Here is a 24,127-nt window from a genome sequence, read left to right on the forward strand (position 1 = left end):
TATATAAATAGATAGACAGTATCAAAATGGTCACCACTTCTATCAGTACTCGCCTCTTCATTTCAATTTGTGCATCTTTTAAGAAACTGTTGATAATTTCAATCCCAGACTGGATGCCTGACCAGGGTAGAACAGATCGAAATGTTTGTCTCTAACCAGTGTTCTGAATAGAATAAGTTCAGTATTAAAAATATTATTTTTATAACATATTAAAGTGTTATTTGTAGCTTTAATATTGGACATTGCCTTCAGCTCACAATAGCCATTTGTTAACTTGTCAGTCAGCACTTGATTGCCTTTATAATGTAGACTTTGTTCACATCACCTTTTGTGAAGCTGTTGGGCTCCTGTGTTGTCCTAAAATACTTCTACTGTATTGAAAAGCGTAGTATCTAGTAAACATGCCAACACAATTTGCACAAAGCATTATAAATCTTTAATAAATGCAACTACTTGTAGCATAGATTTAACCAATCACTCACGTCGGCTTGACTTTCTAACCATTCCACAAGAGTAAGTGACCTCAGAACAGTATAGCGTGGTGTATTCTGTGAGACATTAGTCACTGATAATCCTGTAACAAGCCTTCTTTTCCTGTGAGATAACTCGCTTCCACCCAATTTATCCGCTTTATGAATTTGACAACCAGGCATGGCCGTGTTTGACATTAAGGTGTTTGGTGAACTGTTCAAACATTACAGAATGATGCCTCAACACAGGCTTTGAACATGTTGTGTAATTGTGTGTCTTGACCTTACAGGTTGTCTACAGAAAATATGGAGGCAGAGTTCCGTGCACTATTAACAAAAACGAAAACTCTTAAAGACCAGATCAAGAAGGACATGGAGTTGTTTCAGCAAATGGAACACTTTCTTCAGGTACGTAATTTATCACCATGCATGTAGGGCAGAGAACCTCATCATGAGTGGCTCGTAAGGAAGGTTTGATTGATAAACAGAAATGGTGGTACATATTGCTATGTAGTGAATGGTAATTGCTTGTATTTAATATGCGACGTTAATTTGTTGTATTTCAGAATGCTGTGAAAGACTTAAAAGAGTTGGAAAAACACAAAGTAGAATTACAAAAGGAGGGCAACGCTCTAATTGACTTCTTCTGTGAAGACAAAGAAACCATGAAACTTGATGAATGTTTCCAAATATTTCGAGACTTTTGTGAAAAGTTTAACAAAGCTGTAAAGGTAAGACCCTCATATGTAACTGTAATCGTAAAGTGCTCAATTGGTTTAGATTTTTTTTTTCCTTAAATTTTGGGTACAATATCTCTCTGGATTGTTAAATCGTATTTAGAAAACTCATTTTAGGCAAGGCAGGCATATGGATATGTTTCTAATTTTGTTCCCTTATTTGGATAGGAAAATAAAGAGCGGGAAATTCAAGATCTTCGGCTGCAGAAGAGACAAAAGGAAATGGAACTTAAAAGACGCTCCTGGATCTTTGGAGAGAACGGAGGCTTTGGAAGGAGCAGCAGTGAAGGCGATGTAGAGTTATTAACAAAAAAAGGACTTGAAGATGTTTTGCCTTTTTTGCAACAAAGACCACAAAGTCCATTAAGCAGAAACTCTAGCTCAAGGAGATCCCGACTTTCACTAGGAGTTACAGCAGATAGAGAACTGCAGATGTACTTAGAAGCACCACATGATGATAAAACCAACAAATTTAACAGTCTGCCCAGATCTCACTCTCACCAGCCAAGACCCACGGTGGCATGGATAGAAACAAGGGAGGTAAAGGACCAGAACATTAATATTATGGACTTGAATAAGGTTGACACCACTCAAAGTTCACATCCATTGCCTACTGTTGTTATTAGTTTGGAAGATGAGGTACCTGACCACACTGCCATTTCCAACTTGAATTACAAACAAGATAAAACAGACAGAAATAACAACAAGCCACAACTAAGCTGCCTGAATATGGTGGACAGCAAGCACAATAAGACAGCATTAAATCCTCTAACTGTCACTGTAGAAGAACGAGAGCTGGTTAAAAAGTTGCAAAAATTTGACCTCCAAGGATCTGGAAACAAAAACACTAATTATTCATGTATCACAGACATAGAAACATCTGATGAGTTAAACTTGGGTTCCTTTAGCTGTATAGATGATAGTATGCCATTAAGTGAAACTACCAAAGACAATTCATTTATTTCATTAAGCACTTCAGATGAAAAAGCTGGAGGTCCTCTATACAGCTTTGGCAGTCGGATGTCCGAACACACAGGTAACAAGCAAGAGCATAGGCCATTGTTTTTTGTTGAAGATGGTACAGATAATTCTTTAACACTGGATGGTTCAGAAAGCAAAGATATGTATGAGAAAGAAAGTGTCCAGATCGATGAATCTGATGGCGGAATAGGATCAAATACCTCTGTTTCTGATCAGTCTGAAACCTCAGAACATGGCTGTAGAAAGAACAGTATTTCCAAGGAGAGTACCTTGAAAAATAAAGTTCCTACAGACTCCAAGAGGCATAACTCCTTGAAAGAAAGAATCCCAAGCGTCAGTAAGACAACTGCTACTCGGCCAAGTAACCTTGGCACTACAAAACCTGTTCGTATGTTGAATGACTCTGAGCATATCACAATGAGAAAAGTTGTGCCCATTTCTAAATCCAACAGACCTGGAAGTATAAAACGCACAGAACTCAGGAATTCAGTTAAGGATGAGGCAAAATCAGATGAGCTCAGACAGACACAACGTCATTCTCTACGAGCAAAATCTGATAATACGCAGAAGTCTTCACCAAGATCCAGTATTGCTACTGAGGAACCCAAGTTTCAAAGAGGAGCCAGTTTTACTTCCAGCAGTGGTCGTTTTCAAAGAGATCAGATTCAGAGAAAAAGTTCTGTCAAAAAACCAGCTGCAAAGCCAGTTAGAAATATTAGTAAGCCGAAACTTGATGAAACTAAGATCTGTAGGACAACTCAAAAACAAAATCCACCACCTGCAGAAGTAAGCAAAACTCCACCAACCAATACTCTGAGAACTTCATCATCTACTCCCAGTTTTGCCAGAAACACTGTGGCCTCCTCCTCCCGCCGTGCAAAGCCAGAACCTCCTGCCCCTTCCCCAGTAAAATCTTCAACAATAACTAGATCAACATCCCTGCGCCAAGGAAAGTCTGAACCAGTAATAAGAGAGTCTACTTTAAAAGAAAATGGAAGTGTTGGTACCTTCAAAAGGACCAATAGCATAAGGTCAAATGGGAAAGTGACAGAGGCTACTAATAATGGAAAATCTGAAACTGCCCAAAAAGATAAAAGTATAGTAGAAAGATCTTCTTTGAAACTCAAGGATACGGGCAAAGCAACATTAGGTAAAATACTGAAGCCTTTGTTGAAGTAGGTGTTTATTTAAAGAGTGTTTAATTCGACAAACCCCGTTTGGGTGAAATTTAAATCTTCTGACAAGCTGTGCTCATTCAGTGCAGGTTTTTTTTCTATAGACTATGACTATTGGGACCATTAACTACTTTTTATATCAAGTGCATTATGCGGCCTCATGAAGGAATTTACAGTATGTTGATAGTCTTTGAGCTGGCCTAAAAGAGTGCTTAACTGAAAATCTGTATCTGCATTAACCACTTCCTGAAAACATTTTTCGAAGAACTTTTGAGGACTCTGGTTAGAATTTTTTTCATTTTCCAAAGGTACAAGATAATCATTGGTTAATATGGCTGGCTAAAGGAGTAGTGGATCATGCTGCCTTTGTCTCGATGGTTTGGACTCTGCTGGGTGGAGTCTCCTAAATGTCTGGATTTTATGGCATTGACTGGCACAGGTGTTTCTCTACACTACAAGGAAAACCAAGAGGAAGACTCTGAGATACTGTTACTTAGAGAACTATCTACTTTGAACACAGAAGTGCCATGTATTTATGAAGTATATGAATGGGGTCACCTTTCTGTACTTAGATTGAACTTTTGTTGACAGCACTTCGTCCATTCATTGTGTACTCGCTGTGACTCTTGCCTTTACTGTTCACACAGGAATTCTGCTGCTAGGCTTCAATCATGTAAGCTTCTAAAAGAGTCTGTTCATATTCCAATACCTGATGGGCAAATATAGTGGACATATCATGAGTACTGATTATATTCTGATAACATATCTTCTAAGTTTTTGTCCATGTCGTGTTAGAAATATTATGAGGAGAATTTGATCCATAGCTCTGGAAATGGATAGACACTATATAATATGGTTTGACAGATTTTACAGTTTATGCTTTGTATCTATTTGACCATTTTTCTATCTAAGGAAGTCCTAAAATCCCAAAGAAACAGATCTCACACCCAGTGCCAAAAGTATGCAAGTGACTTAAAGGGGTTTTCTCAAGTTTGGAAGTTATTCTCCTGTCCAGGTGATGGGGGATAACTTGGTGATCACTGGAGAGTCTGTCCTCTGGAACCCCCAATGATGCCAAGAACTGGGACTATGTAAATGGAGTGATGGTCGTTCATAAGCACTACTGCTCTATTCAGTCTTATAGCAGTGCCAAAGACTAGCCAAGTGCTTTGCTTGGCTATCTCCAGCAGTGTCTTCAAGACTTAATGGCGTGGTAGGGCACATTATAAAACACTGTTCCATTCTCAGGAGGCTCTTCAGCGTCCCGGCTCTTGGGATCAGTGAAGGTTCCAGCTGTCGGATTCCCATAGATCGGGAAGTTATATCCTATCCAATACGTAGGGGATATTTTACGAAGCTTAAGGTCATCTTTGAGTCTCCTTGCCGTTTTGTCTTTACAAATGCTTTTACAACCTAAATTCATTTTAATATATTCAAATTGTGGGTGGAGCTTTATTTTCTTATACAAAGCTCCAAATCCTCTGCATAGAGATGTTCACAAAATAAGATGCTGGTTACCTGTTGTCTCCACTACGGAGGGCATAGGAATTTAATGCTTACCATTTGAAGGGTTGTCTGGTGAGTAAAAATGTACAAAATGCTGAAAATAAATGAAAAGCAATACTCTCCTCACTAATTTTATTGCTCCAATTTCAACGCCTGCTACAGGGAAGTGATCGCTGAGTGTAATGGACCAGTGATTAGCTGCAGTAGTTTCATGTCCCTGTGTCAGGTTAGTCAATACAGCTGGGACAGATTGGTGAAGTGAGTCTTGCTCCTATTTTTTCTTTAACCCATTGTGAGCATTTTGTAAAAGAAAAACAGTTCTATTGTAAAATTAATAATGCGTCAAGTATGAAGGCAATGAGATGGGACGCCCAAGTGCCACTTTTATGCAGACACACCTAGTGCTTCTGTAATTCATTGGGTTTCCTCCAGGGTGAAGCCATAAGAATTTAAACATCTATGCTTTGATGTCTTAATACAGTTGAATATTTTGGGGTTTCATCCTTTTTATGCCCCAAAGAAAGAAAGAGCTTTAATATTGATTAGGAAAACCTCATTGCTGGAGTATTTAAAGAGAACCTGTAACATTAAACACTGCCTCTGATCTGCCAGAAGAATGTTCTAGAGCAGAAAAAAAAACCGGACAGACTAATGTGTAGGTGTGTGGGAACAGATTATATAGAACTTGTACTTTAAACATTGAAATGCTTGCTGAATCTGGGCTTAGCAGTCAAGGGAATGGAGGAATGGTACCTAATGAGGAAGGGCTGTCACTGATTTGGACCACCTCCTTGACTGGTAAGCCTAGAGTGTGCAGGTATGTCAATGATGAAAATACAAGATCTGTTGAATATTAACGAAGTATGAATCTGAACATCCTCTCCTGCTCTGTAAGATGTCATCCATAAACTGCGCAATATTTCCTGGCGGACCAATTCCCTTTAATTATAAATTAGTAGCACAGACGTTCAGCCACAGCATATAATGGACAACCCTGGGATCTTGATAGGTTAATGTGGAGGACCATATATTATGCATTTCAATAAGCAATAGATATACATACATTTTCATCTGCTAATACAATATTTTACGGTAATTCAAATATTCATTTTGCCAAAGTGGATGACATGAACACCTTTATAACGTGTACTTTGCATTTGCACATAAGGTCATGATATGTAAATGGTATCATTTGTGCAAAACAATAGTAGCGAGTATGATATAAGAATTGGCTTTTTTTTTATTAAAGTTGACCACCTGTATTGTCAGAGTATACAGGTCCTTTTTTCCCTTGTGGAGGTATCACACATACAGTGTATATAAAAGCAGATATTCAGGATTCAGTGGTAGGCTGTACGTGTTTTCTTATTTGTCTGTATATTTACTACCATTTTCTGATGGAGAAGATTTATTTAAATATGTTTAATAATGTAAATTTGTATACTAGAAGGTACAATGTACATAGCCAATATGTATTTAAAGGATCTTTACATATTTCAGAATAGTTTGCTAATAAATTTCTCAACTGAAGTTTTTGTTTTGTCCTTTTCTTCCCATTTTAATGGTGGGGAAAGGTTGAACTTGATTGACATATTTATTTAATTTTTTTTTTCAAAGTATGCAGGCTATGTAAAAAAAAAAAAAAAAATCTTAAAAAAAATGGGGCCAAGGCTATGTTTGTAGCATCCCATCTTCTTTTACAACAATCTGGGAAGTTTGGAGACCAATTGTTGGAGGTTTAGGAGAAGAATATTGTCCCATCCTTGTTTGATATAGAATTCTAGAGGAAACAATGTATTACAGTAGATTAGAAAAGTGATTAGATTAGTACACTAAATAGACTTTTGAAACCATGAGGGAAACAAAGGGAATATAATTAGAAAAATTTTATTGATAATCCTAACACATCATATAATATGGAATAGTAAAAAGGTGCTGTGCACGGACAGGGAAAGCATCCAGGAAGGCTGCATCAAATGCTTGTAATAATCTAAAGCTTGTCTCATAATAGATATCCTAATTGTGCTTAAGGAGAATGTCCCCTAAACTAGTTATTTAGATACATGTGGACAAAGAAAAAAAAAAAGTTAGGTCCCCTACACTTCTCAACACTCAGCACCTACACTCAACAATTTGAACTCCTCTCGGAAGGGAAGATTTAGAAGCTATGTCTCACAATCTCTGTTCTTGTTCATACCAAGGATGTTCACTGGTGTTGAGTTCAGGGCTCTGGTGGACCAGTCAAGTTCTTTTACACCAGACTTGCCCAACCATTCCTTTTATGGACCTCTCTTTGCAGTAGGGCACAGTCCTGCTGGAATAGAGAAACGCCTTCCATAAATTATTCCCACAATTCTCCAGATACTAATGGTACGCTGAGGCATTAAGATTTCCATTCACTGGAACTAAGGGGCTTAAGCCAATCACTGAAAAATTGCTGAATAACCACCCATAACATTATCCTTGATTCAGCAAATTTTACAGTTAGCACGGTACAGTGTAGCCAGGTAATGGTCTCTTGACATCTGCCAAACCAAGACTCAATGATCAGTCTGCTAGATAGTGAATGCGATTCGTCACTGCACAGAAATCATTTCCAATGCTCCAAAGTCCAGTGACTGTGCTTTACTTCACTCCATATGCCATAAGTTTGCATACAGCTGATGAGCTATGTAAAATTGTCGTTAAGCTCCTGGCACACAGTTTTGGGGCTGATGTTTAAAGGGGTTGTCTAGCCTAAGAATCGGTCTGTGATCACTTTATGCCACTACAGAATTTCTGATAGGGTGTTATGTGCACTCCGTCACGATTTGCCTGCACATGCCGTGGTCACGTAATCGCTTCTATGCAAATTGCATACTTGGGATTATGTGCCGACTAGTCTCACCCGACTTCTCTCAATTCACTTCTAGTAATAGCATTGGCGACTTATGTTTTTTGCGTCTCAAAACTTGGCAGTGCCTTCTGTAACTTGTCTGCCACATTGAGTTCCAGTGGTTCCTAAAATGTTTTCTATAATGCCACTCAAAGTTGACCATGGAATATTTAGGAGGAAGGCAATATCATGATCTGACTTGTTACAATGGTGACATCCTATTACAATACCACCTCGCTGGAGTTTACGAATGTGTCATACTTTCCCAAATGTTGGTAAAGACACACTGTGTGGAGATGTGCCGGATTTTATATGCTTGTGGCAATCGGACTTGGCTCATATAATGTAGTGTAAATGTAGACCTAAGGCCCTGAGTCGTCTTTAGTAAGAATTCTATTATAAAAAAAAGAAAAGTGAAAAATTGTCACCATGGAAAGGAGATTGATATACTTTTCCTGATACTCATGATGAAGAGATTTTTCCAAGTCTAGCAGAGCAGTGACATGGAAGAATGAGATGTGGTTGTCTTAGTAATTTATAAGAGTATGACAAGGGAACTAATTAATCCTAACCTCCTTAAACTGTTACATCATCTGCAGCTCTCATCGAGTGCGTTCCCAGGCCTAAGTAAACCATGTCTCTTCTCTATTCACTAATTTGTGATTGCTATAGCACCCAGGGAAATATTCGCTGTTCACACAGTGGAAATGAGGTTGTGTGTATGCTTTCAATTGATCAGTGTCCTGACTCAAGTTTCTACTTGCTCTTAACCAAATTATTCGTGAAGCTGGACACCCTGAACTATTGCTTACCGACCAATCCTGGCACGTATATAATGCCAGACCTTTCTTGTTTATGGAATGGGTAGATTTGCCCTCGCTAAATTTTTTATTATGAGACCACGAGTTTTGGTGAAGGTGCAGCTGTGAAGAATGACTGTCGACAAATACAACCTCTACCCCATCTATAACTTTTTTTTTTTTATAGAGGATATGGAATGTCTTTCTACATAGCCATGTTCTGAGCCAAGAATTGATCAAGATGGGTCTATTAATCATACAAAGTACCTGGGCCAAACCAGGGTAAACATGAATCATGGAGTTTTACTTGTTTAATCACGCCACTGTATTTTACAAATCCAAATTTAAAGGGCTTGTACGCAATAAAAAAAACAGCTGGTTCTTGATAATTGCACAGCCACACCTGTCCATGTTTTAGGCTATTCACTACAATAGATTCTGAGCAACAATACATGATAAAACCCATGGATGCTTGTAGCATTGTTTTTGGAAGAAACCAACCATTTATTTCTAATTCTGTACAACCATTTTAAAGTCTAATATCAAATATTCAGTTTATAATCTGTAGAACCACATTAAATACATATGGTATAAATTGTACTACTGAAGCAGAGATACAGTATTTGGCAATCAGTGCATTATTTGATGACAATTATGTCTTGCACCTTGTACATATTCCTTTTTTAAGGGGTTTGACAGCTGGGATCCTTACAGGGCACTTTTATCACCATCAGTATACAGTAGCAGTGCACATCCTCCAACCACTGCTCCATTAATTTACTATGGGGCTGCAAGCGCTGCACTTGGTTTTTCTGGCAGCCCCAAAGAAAATTAATGGAGTGGTGTCCAGTGTCCCACCTGCTGCTCAATTTTCTAACGAGGAGAAAGGTGCCTTTCGAGGATGAATATTTAACATTCTGCAGATTCTATGAATGAGTGATAACTTTTTTCACTGAACAGCCCCTTTAAAGGGAACCTGTCACCCCCAAAATCGAAGGTGAGCTAACCCCACCGGCATCAAGGGCTTATCTACAGCATTCTGTAATGCTGTAGATAAGCCCCCGATGTATCCTGAAAGATGAGAAAAAGAGGTTAGATTATACACACCCTGGGGCGGTCCTGGTCCGATGGGCATCGCGGTCCGGTCCGGAGCCTCCCATCTTCTTACGATGACGTCCTCTTCTCATCTTCACGCTGTCGCTCTGGCGCAGGCATACTTTGCCTGCCCTGTTGAGGGCAGGGCAAAGTACTACAGTGCGCAGGCGCCGGGCCTCTCTGACCATTCCCTGCGCACTGCAGTACTTTGCTCTGCCCTCAACAAGGCAGGCAAAGTATGCCTGCGCCAGAGCCGCAGTGTGAAGACAAGAAAAGGACGTTATCGTAATAAGATAGGAGGCCCCGGACCGCGTCGCCCATCGGACCAGAACCGCAGCGGGACAGCCCCTGGGTGAGTATAATCTAACCTCTTTTTCTCCTCTTTCTTGATCCATCTGGGGGCTTATCTACAGCTTTACAGAATGCTGTAGATAAGCCCCTAATGCCGGTGGGCTTAGCTCACCTTCGATTTTTGGGGGTGACAGGTTCCCTTCAAACAAAAATCGAGATACACGTAGAGGGTTATGAACAACATAAGTCATTAACTCTCTTGCAAATATGTGAAAAAAGGTCTGCCTAATATGAACTTTCTAAAGTAAAGACCAGGAAGAAAAAAAGCTTATTATTTGGAACCATTTCTAGTAGAGATGAGTAGGTGCCGATAAGCACATGTAATCCAGCGCGTAGGTAAAAAGTTCCTTCTGGCTTTTTGTTATTTTAAAATCCACTTAGAATGCTACAAAAATATGAAAAAGATCATGACACTGCCCCCAAAAATAAAAGGAACATTTAAACAACATAAAGTAACTCCAAGTCAATCATGCGTCTGTGAAATCAAGCTATGAAGCAACACTGATTGTGAATCAATTTCTTCTGCTGTTATGAAAATGGAACATGCAACAGGCAGAAATAGTAGGCAATTAGCAAAATAACCTCCTATAAAGGAGTGGTTCTCCTGGGGGTGACCACAGACCATTTCTCTGTTCTCATCCTTTTTACCTGTAGTTTTGGTCACACTTGCATTTTATCATTGCTCTCACCCCTAGAGGTACAGGAACATAAAGCAGTGTCTACTGTATAACCCAGAGGTCCCCAACCTTTCTGACCTTGAGAGCCACCTTTAGCTTAGAGAGAGGGTCGCGAGCCACATCCAGCTCCCACCTCCTTAAAAGTAGTGTCAACTGTTGTGAATTCTGTGGCAGAGTTCACTCCTGTGGTCACAAGTGGTACTTCGGCTGATTCTCTCTGGGATCTTCCGTTTGTGGAGGAAAGTACTGCAGCTTCTGAGTTTCCTCCCTCAGGTGATCTGGTGAGCTCGTTAGCTTCTTCTCTACTTAACTCCACCTGATGCTTTGATCTATGCTTCCTGTCAATGTTTCAGTGTGGGACTTGTTTTTTCCCTGCATCATTCCTGTGGCCTGCTGCTCTGCAAAGCTAAGTTTTGCTTATGTTATTTTGTTGCTATTTTTCTGTCCAGCTTGCTTTATTGGTTTTTCTCGCCTGCTGGAAGCTCTGAGACGCAGAGGGACCACCTCCGTACCGTTAGTCGGTGCGGAGGGTCTTTTTGTCCCCTCTGCGTGGTTTTTTATAGGTTTTTGTGCTGACCGCAAAGTTATCTTCCCTATCCTCGTTCTGTTCAGCTAGTCTGGCCTCACTTTGCTAAATCTGTTTCATCTCTATGTTTGTGTTTTCATCTTACAGTCATTATATGTGGGGGGCTGCCTTTTCCTTTGGGGAATTTCTCTGAGGCAAGGTAGGCTTATTTTTCTATCTTCAGGATTAGCTAGTTTCTCAGGCTGTGACGAGGCGCCTAGGTTCTGGTCAGGAGCGCTCCACGGCTACCTTTAGTGTGGTTTGATAGGCTTAGGGATTGCGGTCTGCAGAGTTCCCACGTCTCAGAGCTCGTTCTATTATTTTGGGTTATTGTCAGTTCACTGTATATGCTCTGACCTCCATGTCCATTGTGATTCTGAATTGCCTTTCATAACAGTACAGGGAGCCAAAAGTGCTAATGATTCTCAATAGAGGGAAAAAAGAAGTTCTGAGACCATTTTTTTTTCTTTGCACTGTTTTGTCTTTTTTTTCCCCTAGACATTTGGGTGGTTCAGGACACAGGTGTAGCAATGGACATTAAAGGTCTGTCTTCATGTGTGGATCAGCTCACGGCAAGAGTTCAAAATATTCAAGATTTTGTGGTCCAGAATTCTTTGCTTGAACCGAGAATTCCTATTCCAGATTTGTTTTTTGGAGATAGAACTAAATTTCTGAGTTTCAAAAATAATTGTAAACTATTTCTGGCTTTGAAACCTCGCTCTTCTGGTGACCCAATTCAACAGGTTAGGATCGTCATTTCCTTTTTGCGCGGCGACCCTCAAGACTGGGCGTTTTCTCTTGCGTCAGGAGATCCTGCATTGAGTAATATCGATGCGTTTTTCCTGGCGCTTGGGTTGCTGTACGATGAGCCTAATTCAGTGGATCAGGCAGAAAAAAATTTGCTGGCTCTTTGTCAGGCTCAGGATGAGATAGAGGTATATTGTCAGAAATTTAGAAAGTGGTCAGTGCTCACTCAATGGAATGAATCTGCGCTGGCAGCAATATTCAGAAAGGGTCTCTCTGAAGCCCTTAAGGATGTCATGGTGGGATTTCCTATGCCTGCTGGTTTGAATGAGTATGTCTTTGGCCATTCAGATCGGTCGACGCTTGCGTGAGCGTAAACCTGTGCACCATTTGGCGGTATTACCTGAGCTTAAACCTGAGCCTATGCAGTGTGATAGGACCTTGACCAGAGTTGAACGGCAAGAACATAGACGTCTGAATGGTCTGTGTTTCTACTGTGGTGATTCCACTCATGCTATCTCTGTCCTAAGCGCACTAAGCGGTTCGCTAGGTCTGCCACCATTGGTACTGTACAGTCAAAATTTCTTCTGTCCGTTACCTTGATCTGCTCTTTGTCATCATATTCTGTCATGGCATTTGTGGATTCAGGCGCTGCCCTGAATTTGATGGACTTGGAATATGCTAAGCGTTGTGGGTTTTTCTTGGAGCCCTTGCAGTGTCCTATTCCATTGAGAGGAATTGATGCTACGCCTTTGGCCAAGAATAAGCCTCAATACTGGACCCAGCTGACCATGTGCATGGCTCCTGCACATCAGTAGGTTATTCGCTTTCTGGTGTTGCATAATCTGCATGATGTGGTCGTGTTGGGGTTGCCATGGCTACAAGCCCATAATCCAGTATTAGATTGGAAATCCATGTCGGTGTCCAGCTGGGGTTGTCAGGGGGTACATGGTGATGTTCCATTTCTGTCAATTTCGTCATCCACTCCTTCTGAGGTCCCAGAGTTCTTATCTGATTACCGGGATGTATTTGATGAGCCCAAGTCCAATACCCTACCTCCGCATAGGGATTGTGATTGTGCTATCAATTTGATTCCTGGTAGTAAATTCCCAAAAGGTCGATTGTTTAATTTGTCCGTGCCTGAGCACACCGCTATGCGCAGTTATGTGAAGGAATCCCTGGAGAAGGGGCATATTCGCCCGTCATCGTCGCCATTAGGAGCAGGGTTCTTTTTTTGTAGCCAAGAAGGATGGTTCGCTGAGACCTTGTATAGATTACCGCCTTCTTAATAAGATCACGGTTAAATTTCAGTACCCCTTGCCATTGTTATCTGATCTGTTTGCTCGGATTAAGGGGGCTAGTTGGTTCACAAAGATAGATCTTCGTGGTGCGTATAATCTGGTGCGAATTAAGCAAGGTGATGAATGGAAAAATGCATTTAATACGCCCGAGGGTCATTTTGAGTATCTCGTGATGCCGTTCGGACTTGCCAATGCTCCATCAGTGTTTCAGTCCTTTATGCATGACATCTTCCGAGAGTACCTGGATAAATTCCTGATTGTGTACTTGGATGACATTTTGATCTTCTCGGATGATTGGGAGTCTCATGTGAAGCAGGTCAGAACGGTTGTCCAGGTCCTGCGTGCTAATTCTTTGTTTGTGAAGGGATCAAAGTGTCTCTTTGGTGTGCAGAAGGTTTCATTTTTGGGGTTCATCTTTTCCCCTTCTACTATCGAGATGGATCCTGTTAAGGTCCAAGCCATCCATGATTGGACTCAGCCGACATCTCTGAAAAGTCTGCAAAAGTTCCTGGGCTTTGCTAATTTTTATCGTCGCTTCATCTGCAATTTTTCTAGTATTGCTAAACCATTGACCGATTTGACCAAGAAGGGTGCTGATGTGGTCAATTGGTCTTCTGCTGCTGTGGAAGCTTTTCAAGAGTTGAAGCGTCGTTTTTCTTCTGCCCCTGTGTTGTGTCAGCCAGATGTTTCTCTTCCGTTCCAGGTCGAGGTTGATGCTTCTGAGATTGGAGCAGGGGCTGTTTTGTCGCAGAGAGGTTCTGGTTGCTCAGTGATGAAACCATGCGCTTTCTTTTCCAGGAAGTTTTCGCCTGCTGAGCGTAATTATGATGTGGGCAACCGAGAGTTGCTGGCCATGAAGTGGGCATTCGAGGAGTGGCGTCATTGGCTTGAAGGAGCTAAGCATCGCGTGGTGGTATTGACTGATCATAAGAACTTGACTTATCTCGAGTCTGCCAAGCGCTTGAATCCTAGACAAGCTCGTTGGTCGTTGTTTTTTGCCCGTTTTGACTTTGTGATTTCGTACCTTCCGGGCTCTAAAAATGTGGAGGCGGATGCTCTGTCTAGGAGTTTTGTACCCGACTCTCCGGGTTTATCTGAGCCGGCGGGTATCCTCAAGGAAGGAGTAATTGTGTCTGCCATCTCCCCTGATTTGCGGCGGGTGCTGCAAAAATTTCAGGCTAATAAACCTGATCGTTGCCCAGCGGAGAAACTGTTTGTCCCTGATAGGTGGACGAATAGAGTTATCTCTGAACTTCATTGTTCGGTGTTGGCTGGTCATCCTGGAATCTGTGGTACCAGAGAGTTAGTGGCTAGATCCTTTTGGTGGCCCTCTCTGTCGCGGGATGTGCGTGCTTTTGTGCAGTCCTGTGGGATTTGTGCTCGGCTAAGCCCTGCTGTTCTCGTGCCAGTGGGTTGCTTTTGCCCTTGCCGGTCCCGAAGAGGCCTTGGACACATATCTCTATGGATTTTATTTCTGACCTTCCCGTTTCTCAAAAGATGTCAGTCATTTGGGTGGTCTGTGATCGCTTTTCTAAGATGGTCCATCTGGTACCCTTGTCTAAATTGCCTTCCTCCTCTGATTTGGTGCCTTTGTTCTTCCAGCATGTGGTTCGTTTGCATGGCATTCCAGAGAATATTGTTTCTGACAGAGGTTCCCAGTTTGTTTCGAGGTTTTGGCGAGCCTTTTGTGGTAGGATGGGCATTGACTTGTCTTTTTCCTCGGCTTTCCATCCTCCGACTAATGGCCAGACCGAGCGAACCAATCAGACCTTGGAAACATATCTGAGGTGCTTTGTTTCTGCTGATCAGGATGACTGGGTGTCCTTTTTGCCTTTGGCTGAGTTCACCCTTAATAATCGGGCCAGCTCGGCTACCTTGGTTTCACCGTTTTTCTGCAATTCTGGGTTCCATCCTCGTTTCTCTTCTGGACAGGTTGAGTCTTCGGACTGTCCTGGTGTGGATACTGTGGTGGACAGGTTGCAGCAGATTTGGACTCAGGTAGTGGACAATTTGACCTTGTCCCAGGAGAAGGCTCAACTTTTCGCTAATCGCAGACGCCGTGTGGGTCCCCGACTTCGTGTTGGGGATCTGGTTTGGTTATCTTCTCGTCATATTCCTATGAAGGTTTCCTCTCCTAAATTTAAACCTCGTTTTATTGGTCCGTATAGGATTTCTGAGGTTCTTAATCCTGTCTTTTCGTCTGACCCTTCCAGATTCTTTTTCCATACATAACGTATTCCATAGATCATTGTTGCGGAGATACGTGGCACCTATGGTTCCATCTGTTGAGCCTCCTGCCCCGGTTTTGGTGGAGGGGGAATTGGAGTATATTGTGGAGAAGATTTTGGATTCTCGTGTTTCAAGACGGAAACTCCAGTATCTGGTTAAATGGAAGGGTTATGCTCAGGAGGATAATTCCTGGGTTTTTGCCTCTGATGTCCATGCTCCCGATCTTGTTCGTGCCTTTCATGTGGCTCATCCTGGTCGGCCTGGGGGCTCTGGTGAGGGTTCGGTGACCCCTCCTCAAGGGGGGGGGGTACTGTTGTGAATTCTGTGGCAGAGTTCACTCCTGTGGTCACAAGTGGTACTTCGGCTGATTCTCTCTGGGATCTTCCGTTTGTGGAGGAAAGTGGTACTGCAGCTTCTGAGTTTCCTCCCTCAGGTGATCTGGTGAGCTCGTTAGCTTCTTCTCTACTTAACTCCACCTGATGCTTTGATCTATGCTTCCTGTCAATGTTTCAGTGTGGGACTTGTTTTTTCCCTGCATCATTCCTGTGGCCTGCTGCTCTGCAAAGCTAAGTTTTGCTTATGTTATTTTGTTGCTATTTTTCTGTCCAGCTTGCTTTATTGGTTTTTCTCGCCTGCTGGAAGCTCTGAGACGCAGAGGGACCACCTCCGTACCGTTAGTCGGTGCGGAGGGTCTTTTTGTCCCCTCTGTGTGGTTTTTTATAGGTTTTTGTGCTGACCGCAAAGTTATCTTCCCTATCCTCGTTCTGTTCAGCTAGTCGGGCCTCACTTTGCTAAATCTGTTTCATCTCTATGTTTGTGTTTTCATCTTACTCACAGTCATTATATGTGGGGGGCTGCCTTTTCCTTTGGGGAATTTCTCTGAGGCAAGGTAGGCTTATTTTTCTATCTTCAGGATTAGCTAGTTTCTCAGGCTGTGACGAGGCGCCTAGGTTCTGGTCAGGAGCGCTCCACGGCTACCTTTAGTGTGGTTTGATAGGCTTAGGGATTGCGGTCTGCAGAGTTCCCACGTCTCAGAGCTCGTTCTATTATTTTGGGTTATTGTCAGTTCACTGTATGTGCTCTGACCTCCATGTCCATTGTGATTCTGAATTGCCTTTCATAACAGTCAACCAAAGCCCCTATTACAGGTATAATGATAAGCAAAGCTTTTCCACAGAAACCACTTCAGAGCAGTACACTGAGATCCAGGGGTATTCTCCCAACACACTGTCACATCCAGCTTTGAGCACCTCTTCTAACAGGTAGTACAAACCTCCAGAGTACCATACCTAAAACCTCTCTAAACCCCTAAGACCAGTAAATGTGCATCCAGATCTGCAATTCTGTGCAGGGCTACTCACAAAATTCACCATTTTGAGATGTGCTCTTTATACCTGTTTGCTAGACCTGGACCTAATGCATCAAGCTGGCAGACAGTCGCGAGCCACAATTCTTGGGGCTGCAAGCCACATGTGGCTCCCGAGCTTCAGGTTGGGGAGCCCTGGTATAACCTATAGAAGTTGCGCAGGTAGTGCAGCTCACCCAGGATGGCGCATAAATGCTTGCTGTGGCAAGAAGGGTATCTGTAGTTGTCAGCACAGTGCCCAGACCATGGAGCAGATGCCAGAAGCCAGGTCAGTACACCATGAGACGTGGAGGGGGATATAGTATGGCAACCCAGTAGCAGGACCGCTACATCTTCCGTTGTGCAAGGAGGAGCAGTGTCACTGCCCTGCGAAATGATCTCCAGCAGACCACTAACATCGATGTGTCTGCTCAAACTGTCAAAAACAAACTCCATGAGGGTAGTATGAGGGCCCGATATCCACAAATGGGTGATGTGCTCACAGCCCGACACGTGCAGGGCGACTGTCATTTGCCAGATTCGACATTGCCACCCTGTGATTTTCACGGATGAGAGCAGGTTCACAGTGAGCACGTGACAGACATGACAGAGTCTGGAGACACCATGGAGAACGTTCTGCTGCCTGCAACACCCTCCAGCATGAACGGTTTGGCAGTGGGTCAGTAATGGTTTGGGATGGCATTTCTTTGGAGGGCACAGCCCTCCATGTACTAGATAGAGGTACCCTGACTGACATAGTATCACATTAACATAGTTATTAAGGTTGAAGGAAGACTTTAAGTCCATCTAGTTCAACCCATAGCCTAACCTAACATGCCCTAACATGTTGATCCAGAGGAAGGCAAAAAAAAAACCATGTGGCAAAGAGTAAGCTCCACACTGGGGAAAAAAAAATTCCTTCCTGACTCCACATACAGCAATCAGACTAGTTCCCTGGATCAACACCCTAACAAGGAATCTAGTATATATACCCTGTAACATTATACTTTTCAAGAAAGGCATCCAGTCTCCTCTTAAATTTAAGTAATGAATCACTCATTACAACATCATATGGCAGAGAGTTCCATAGTCTCACTGCTCTTACAGTAAAGAATCTGCATCTGTTATTATGCTTAACCTTCGTCAGGCTGCATAATTTTACAACGTTAACAGGCTGCAGAGGTACAATTGTACCTTCATATATATTTTATTGAACTTTGGCCAATATATTCTGGACCAAAACTGCAGAGATGTCACGAAATTTCAGCCCTCTACGGCTTTTCGAAAAAAAAAGTTATTGCAATTTTAAAACGGAATAGTTACAATTGTACCTACTCAGCCGGACGAAGGTTAAACCTTCTTTCCTGCAGACGTAGAGGATGCCCCCTTGTCCCTGTCTCAGGTCTATGATTAAAAAGATCAGAAAGGTCTTTGTACTGTCCCCTCATATATTTATACATTAACATAAGATCACCCCTTAGCCTTCGTTTTTCCAAGCTAAATAGCCCCAAGTGTAATAACCTATCTTGGTATTGCAGACCCCCCAGTCCTCTAATAACCTTGGTCGCTCTTCTCTGCACCCGCTCTAGTTCAGCTATGTCTTTCTTATAGACTGGAGACCAGAACTGTACACAGTATTCTAAGTGTGGTCGAACTAGTGACTTGTATAGAGGTAAAATTATGTTCTCCTCATGAGCATCTATGCCTCTTTTAATGCATCCCATTATTTTATTTGCCTTTGTAGCAGCTGCCTGACACTGGCCACTAGGGTTGAGCGAAACGGGTCGTTCATTTTCAAAAGTCGCCGACTTTTGGCAAAGTCGGGTTTCATGAAACCCGATCCGACCCCTGTGCGGGGTCGGCCATGCGGTACGCGACTTTCGCGCCAAAGTCGCGTTTCAATGACGCGAAAAGCGCCATTTCTCAGCCAATGAAGGTAAACGCAGAGTGTGGGCAGCGTGATGACATAGGTCCTGGTCCCCACCATCTTAGAGAAGGGCATTGCAGTGATTGGCTTGCTGTCTGCGGCGTCACAGGGGCTATAAAGGGGCGTTCCCGCCGACCGCCATGTTACTGCTGCTGATCTGAGCTTAGGGAGAGGTTGCTGCCGCTTCGTCAGAAGCAGGGATAGCGTTAGGCAGGGTCCATTAACCACCAAACCGCTTGTGCTGTAGCGATTTCCACTGCCCAACACCACCTTCGGTGTGCAGGGACAGTGGAAGCTACATTTTTTTTTTTTTTTTCCCCTCAGCGCTGTAGCTCATTGGGCTGCCCTAGAAGGCTCCCTGATGGCTGCATTGCTGTGTGTACGCCGCTGTGCAAACCAACTGCTTTTTTCAAAGCACAAATCCTCTTGTTCCTTCCTTTCTGCACAGCTATCTTTTTTGTTTGTCCACACTTTTTATTTAATTTGTGCATCAGTCCACTCCTTATTGCTGCCTGCCATACCTGGCTGAGATTACTGCAGGGAGATAGTAATTGTTGGACACTCCCTGTTTTTTTTTTTTTTTTTTTGTGGGAGATTAAGATTGACATTTCTGCTAGAGTGCCATCTCTGTCAGTGGGCCATAGAAAGCCTATTTATTTTTTTGCTTGATTTGGGTTATAAAATCTACCTGAAAAAATCACTACATCAAACAGTGGGAGAAAAATATTGGCCTCAGGGCTTGTGTGCCACTCCTGACTCCTGTGTGCATCATCACTCACTCAGTGGGCCATAGAAAGCCCTTTTTTTTTTTTTTTTTTGCTTTATTTGGGTTCTAAATTCTACCTGAAAAAATCAATAAATCAATCAGTGGGAGATTAATATTGGCCTTTGGGCTTGTGTGCCAGTCCTAAGCGTGCCATCTCTCTCTCTCAGATAGTGGGCCATAGAAAGCCTATTTATTTATTTTTTTATTGGGTTTATAAATTTTCCCTGGAACAAAAAAAAAAAAGTGGGAGATTAATATTGGCCTCTGGGCTTGTGTGCCAGTCCTGAGCGTGCCATTTCTCTCACAAATAGTGGGCCATAGAAAGCCTATTTATGTTTTTGGTTGATTTGGGTTCTAAATTCTACCTGAAAAAATCAATAAATCAAATCAGTGGGAGATTAATATTGCCCTTTCTGCTTGTGTGCCAGTCTTGACTCCTGGGTGTGCCATCTCTCTCTCTCTCTCCCCAATTGTGGGCCATAGAAAGCCTATTATTTTTTTAGCTTGATTTGGGTTCCAAAATCTACCTGAAAAAATCACTAAATCAATCAGTGGGAGATAAATATTGGCCTCTGGGCTTGTGTGCCACTCCTGACTCCTGTGTGCGTCATCTCTCACTCAGTGGGCCATAGAAAGCCTTTTTTTGTTTTATTTGGTTTCTAAATTCTTCCTGAAAAAATCATTTTATTCTATGATTTTTTTTCCTAAAGTCTCCCTGAAAAAAAAAAAAAAATCAAATCAGTGGGAGATTAATATTTACATTTGTGCTTCAGTGACAGTCCTGCGTGTGTGGCATCTCTCTCATTTGTTGCCACCAACAACAGAGTGTGTAACATTGTGCCTGATTTTCGTTGTGGTCTCACTCACCTGTAAAGGGGTAGATAAATCATACTGAAGTTATAGCTCACCGTGTAAGTTGTGTGACAGCAACAAATACCGTTAGTTTGTTTACGTTTTTAAAACAATGAGGAAGTCTGGTGGAAGAGGTCGTGGCCGGGGGCGTTCATTGTCAGCTGGTAATGAGGGTAGTGGTAGTGGTGGAGCATCAGCTGGTCGTGGGAAAAAAAATATTGCACCTAAGTCTGGAGCTGTGGAGCCAGGTTCGTCGTCTGGCTACACAAGGCCTCGAACGCTCCCTTTTCTGGGAGTAGGAAAACCGCTTTTAAAGCCGGAGCAGCAAGAGCAAGTTTTGGCTTATCTTGCTGACTCAGCCTCTAGCTCTTTTGCCTCCTCTCGTGAAACTGGTAAATGTCAAAGCAGCGCGTCGTTAGTGGATGTTCACGGTCAGGGACAAGTCGCTTCCTTGTCCTCTTCAGCAAAAACAACAACAGAGAAGAATGCAGCAGGCGACACAACGGGTTACTCCATGGAGCTCTTTACACATACCATCCCTGGCTTAGAAAGTGAAGCAGTTAACAGTCCATGCCCATTACAAGTTGAATCTGACATGGAGTGCACTGATGCACAGCCACAGCCAGACTACTATGCTGGTCCTTTGACTCAGACCACAACATTGCCCTCGCAGGGTAATGATCAAGAATCAGACCCTGATGAGACTATGTTGCCCCATCACGAACGCTATACCACCAACCGACACGGTGACACAGACGAAGTTGCACACGAGCTACAAGAAGAGGTAATAGATGACCCAGTTCTTGACCCCGATTGGCAGCCATTGGGGGAACAGGGTGCAGGCGGCAGCAGTTCTGAAGCGGAGGAGGAGGGGCCGCAGCAGGCATCAACATCGCAACAGGTTCCATCTGCCGGGCCCGTATCTTGCCCAAAACGCGTGGCAAAGCCAAAACCTGTTGGAGGACAGCGTGGCCATCCGGTTAAAGCTCAGTCTGCAATGCCTGAAAAGGTATCCGATGCTAGAAAGAGTGCAGTCTGGCATTTTTTTAAACAACATCCAATTGATCAGCGCAAAGTCATCTGTCAAAAATGTTCAACTACCTTAAGCAGAGGACAGAATCTGAAAAGTCTCAATACAAGTTGCATGCATAGACATTTAACCACCATGCATTTGCAAGCCTGGACTAACTACCAAACGTCCCTTAAGGTTGTAGCACCCTCGGCCAATGAAGCTAGTCAGCAACGCAACATCCCTTCCGGCAGTGTAGGGCCACCATTTTCCGCACCACCTGCAGTATCTGTGCAGGTTTCTTTGCCAGGCCAAAGCAGTCAGGGTCAGGGAATCACCAGTTTCGTAGTAGGAAACACTGCATCTAGGGCACCGGCGGCAACAATACCATCTCCCACCGTCTCTCAGTCTGCCATGTCCACCGGCACCCCCGCTAGTTCCACGATCTCCAGCTCTCCAGTCCAGCTCACCCTACATGAGACTATGGTTAGAAAAAGGAAGTACTTAGCCTCGCATCCGCGTACACAGGGTTTGAACGCCCACATAGCTAGACTAATCTCGTTAGAGATGATGCCCTACCGGTTAGTTGAAAGCGAAGCTTTCAAAGCCCTGATGGACTACGCTGTACCACGCTACGAGCTACCCAGTCGACACTTTTTTCCAGAAAAGCCATCCCAGCCCTCCACCAGCATGTTAAAGAGCGCATCGTCCATGCACTCAGGCAATCTGTGAGCACAAAGGTGCACCTGACAACAGATGCATGGACCAGTAGGCATGGCCAGGGACGTTACGTGTCCATCACGGCACACTGGGTGAATGTTGTGGATGCAGGGTCCACAGGGGACAGCAAGTTTGGGACAGTTCTGCCTAGCCCACGGTCTAGGAAACAGTTGGCTGTAGCCGTTCGCACCCCCTCCTCCTCCTCTTCGTCCTCCTGCAGAAGCGAGAGCTCGTCCACAGACCGCAGTCACACAACCACTCCATCCGCAGCTGCCACTGTTGCACACCAGGTCTCCCATTATGGGGCAGCTACTGGCAAACGTCAGCAGGCTGTATTGGCTATGAAGTGTTTGGGCGACAACAGACACACCGCGGAAGTTCTGTCCGAGTTCTTGCAGAAAGAAACGCAGTCGTGGCTGGGCACCGTAGATCTTGAGGCAGGCAAGGTAGTGAGTGATAACGGAAGGAATTTCATGGCTGCCATCTCCCTTTCCCAACTGAAACACATTTCTTGCCTGGCTCACACCTTAAACCTGGTGGTGCAGTGCTTCCTGAAAAGTTATCCGGGGTTATCCGACCTGCTCCTCAAAGTGCGTGGACTTTGCTCACATATCCGCCGTTCGCCCGTACACTCCAGCCGTATGCAGACCTATCAGCGTTCTTTGAACCTTCCCCAGCATCGCCTAATCATAGACATTGCAACAAGGTGGAACTCAACACTGCACATGCTTCAGAGACTGTGCGAACAGAGGCGGGCTGTTATGTTTTTGTGGGAGGATACACATACACGGGCAGGCAGTAGGATGGCAGACATGGAGTTGTCAGGTGTGCAGTGGTCGAAGATTCAAGACGTGTCAAGTCCTTCAGTGTTTTGAGGAATGCACACGGCTGGTTAGTGCAGACAACGCCATAATAAGCATGAGCATCCCCCTAATGCGTCTGCTGATGCAAAGTTTGACGCACATAAAGGATCAGGCGTCTGCAGCTGAGGAAGAGGAAAGCCTTGATGACAGTCAGCCATTGTCTGGCCAGGGCAGTGTACAGGACGAGTTAGCGGGCGAAGAGGAGGAGGAGGACGAGGAGGATGATGGGGATGATTATATTTTTAATGAGGAAGCTTTTCCGGGGCCACTGGAAATTGGTGGCGCGGCAAGGCCGGGTTCTGGTTTTTGGAGGGACACAAGTGACGTGGATTTGCCTGAAACTGCCCCTCAACCAAGCACAACCGCAGATTTGAGAACTGGAACTTTGGCCCACATGGCGGATTATGCCTTACGTATCCTCAAAAGGGACACACGCATAACTAAAATGATGAACGATGACGATTACTGGTTGGCCTGCCTCCTTGATCCTCGCTATAAAGGCAAATTGCAAAATATAATGCCACATGAGAACTTGGAACTAATATTAGCAACCAAACAATCAACTCTTGTTGACCGTTTGCTTCTGGCATTCCCTGCACACAGCGCCCGTGATCGTTCTCACACGAGCTGCAGGGGCCAGCAGACCAGAGGAGTTAGAGGGGCAGAAATCAGAAGTGGCGTTGGCCAGAGGGGTTTTCTGACCAGGTTGTGGAGTGATTTTGCTATGACCGCAGACAGGACAGGTACTGCAGCATCAATTCAAAGTGACAGGAGACAACATTTGTCCAGTATGGTTACAAACTATTTTTCATCCCTTATCGATGTTCTCCCTCAACCGTCATTCCCATTTGATTACTGGGCATCAAAATTAGACACCTGGCCAGAATTGGCAGAATATGCATTGCAGGAGCTTGCTTGCCCGGCAGCTAGTGTCCTATCAGAAAGAGTATTCAGTGCTGCAGGTTCAATACTAACAGAAAAAAGGACTCGTCTGGCTACCCAAAATGTAGATGATCTAACCTTCATTAAAATGAACCACAACTGGATTTCGAAATCTTTTGCCCCACCTTGCCCGGCTGACACCTAGCTTTCCTATGAAAAGGTCTTGCCTGTGGACTATTCTGAATGCCTTTTCCAAT

The 24,127-nt window shown here is 43.6% G+C and overlaps 1 protein-coding gene across 2 annotated transcripts in view; it reads left to right on the top strand.

Moving 5' to 3' along the window:
• Positions 1-6,399, top strand: part of FHDC1 (FH2 domain containing 1) — a 54,349-nt gene extending 47,950 nt beyond the window's left edge. For both annotated transcript variants that reach the window (XM_069744084.1, XM_069744083.1), the window contains exons 10-12: positions 761-878; positions 1,037-1,201; positions 1,376-6,399. In XM_069744084.1, coding sequence (XP_069600185.1) covers positions 761-878; positions 1,037-1,201; positions 1,376-3,367 — 2,275 coding nt within the window. In that variant the 3' untranslated portion in view covers positions 3,368-6,399. The remainder of the gene's footprint in view (positions 1-760; positions 879-1,036; positions 1,202-1,375) is intronic.
• Positions 6,400-24,127: the final 17,728 nt, after the last annotated feature.

Source organism: Ranitomeya imitator, chromosome 1 (genome assembly GCF_032444005.1).
Source record: "Ranitomeya imitator isolate aRanImi1 chromosome 1, aRanImi1.pri, whole genome shotgun sequence".
Lineage (NCBI taxonomy): Eukaryota > Metazoa > Chordata > Amphibia > Anura > Dendrobatidae > Ranitomeya > Ranitomeya imitator.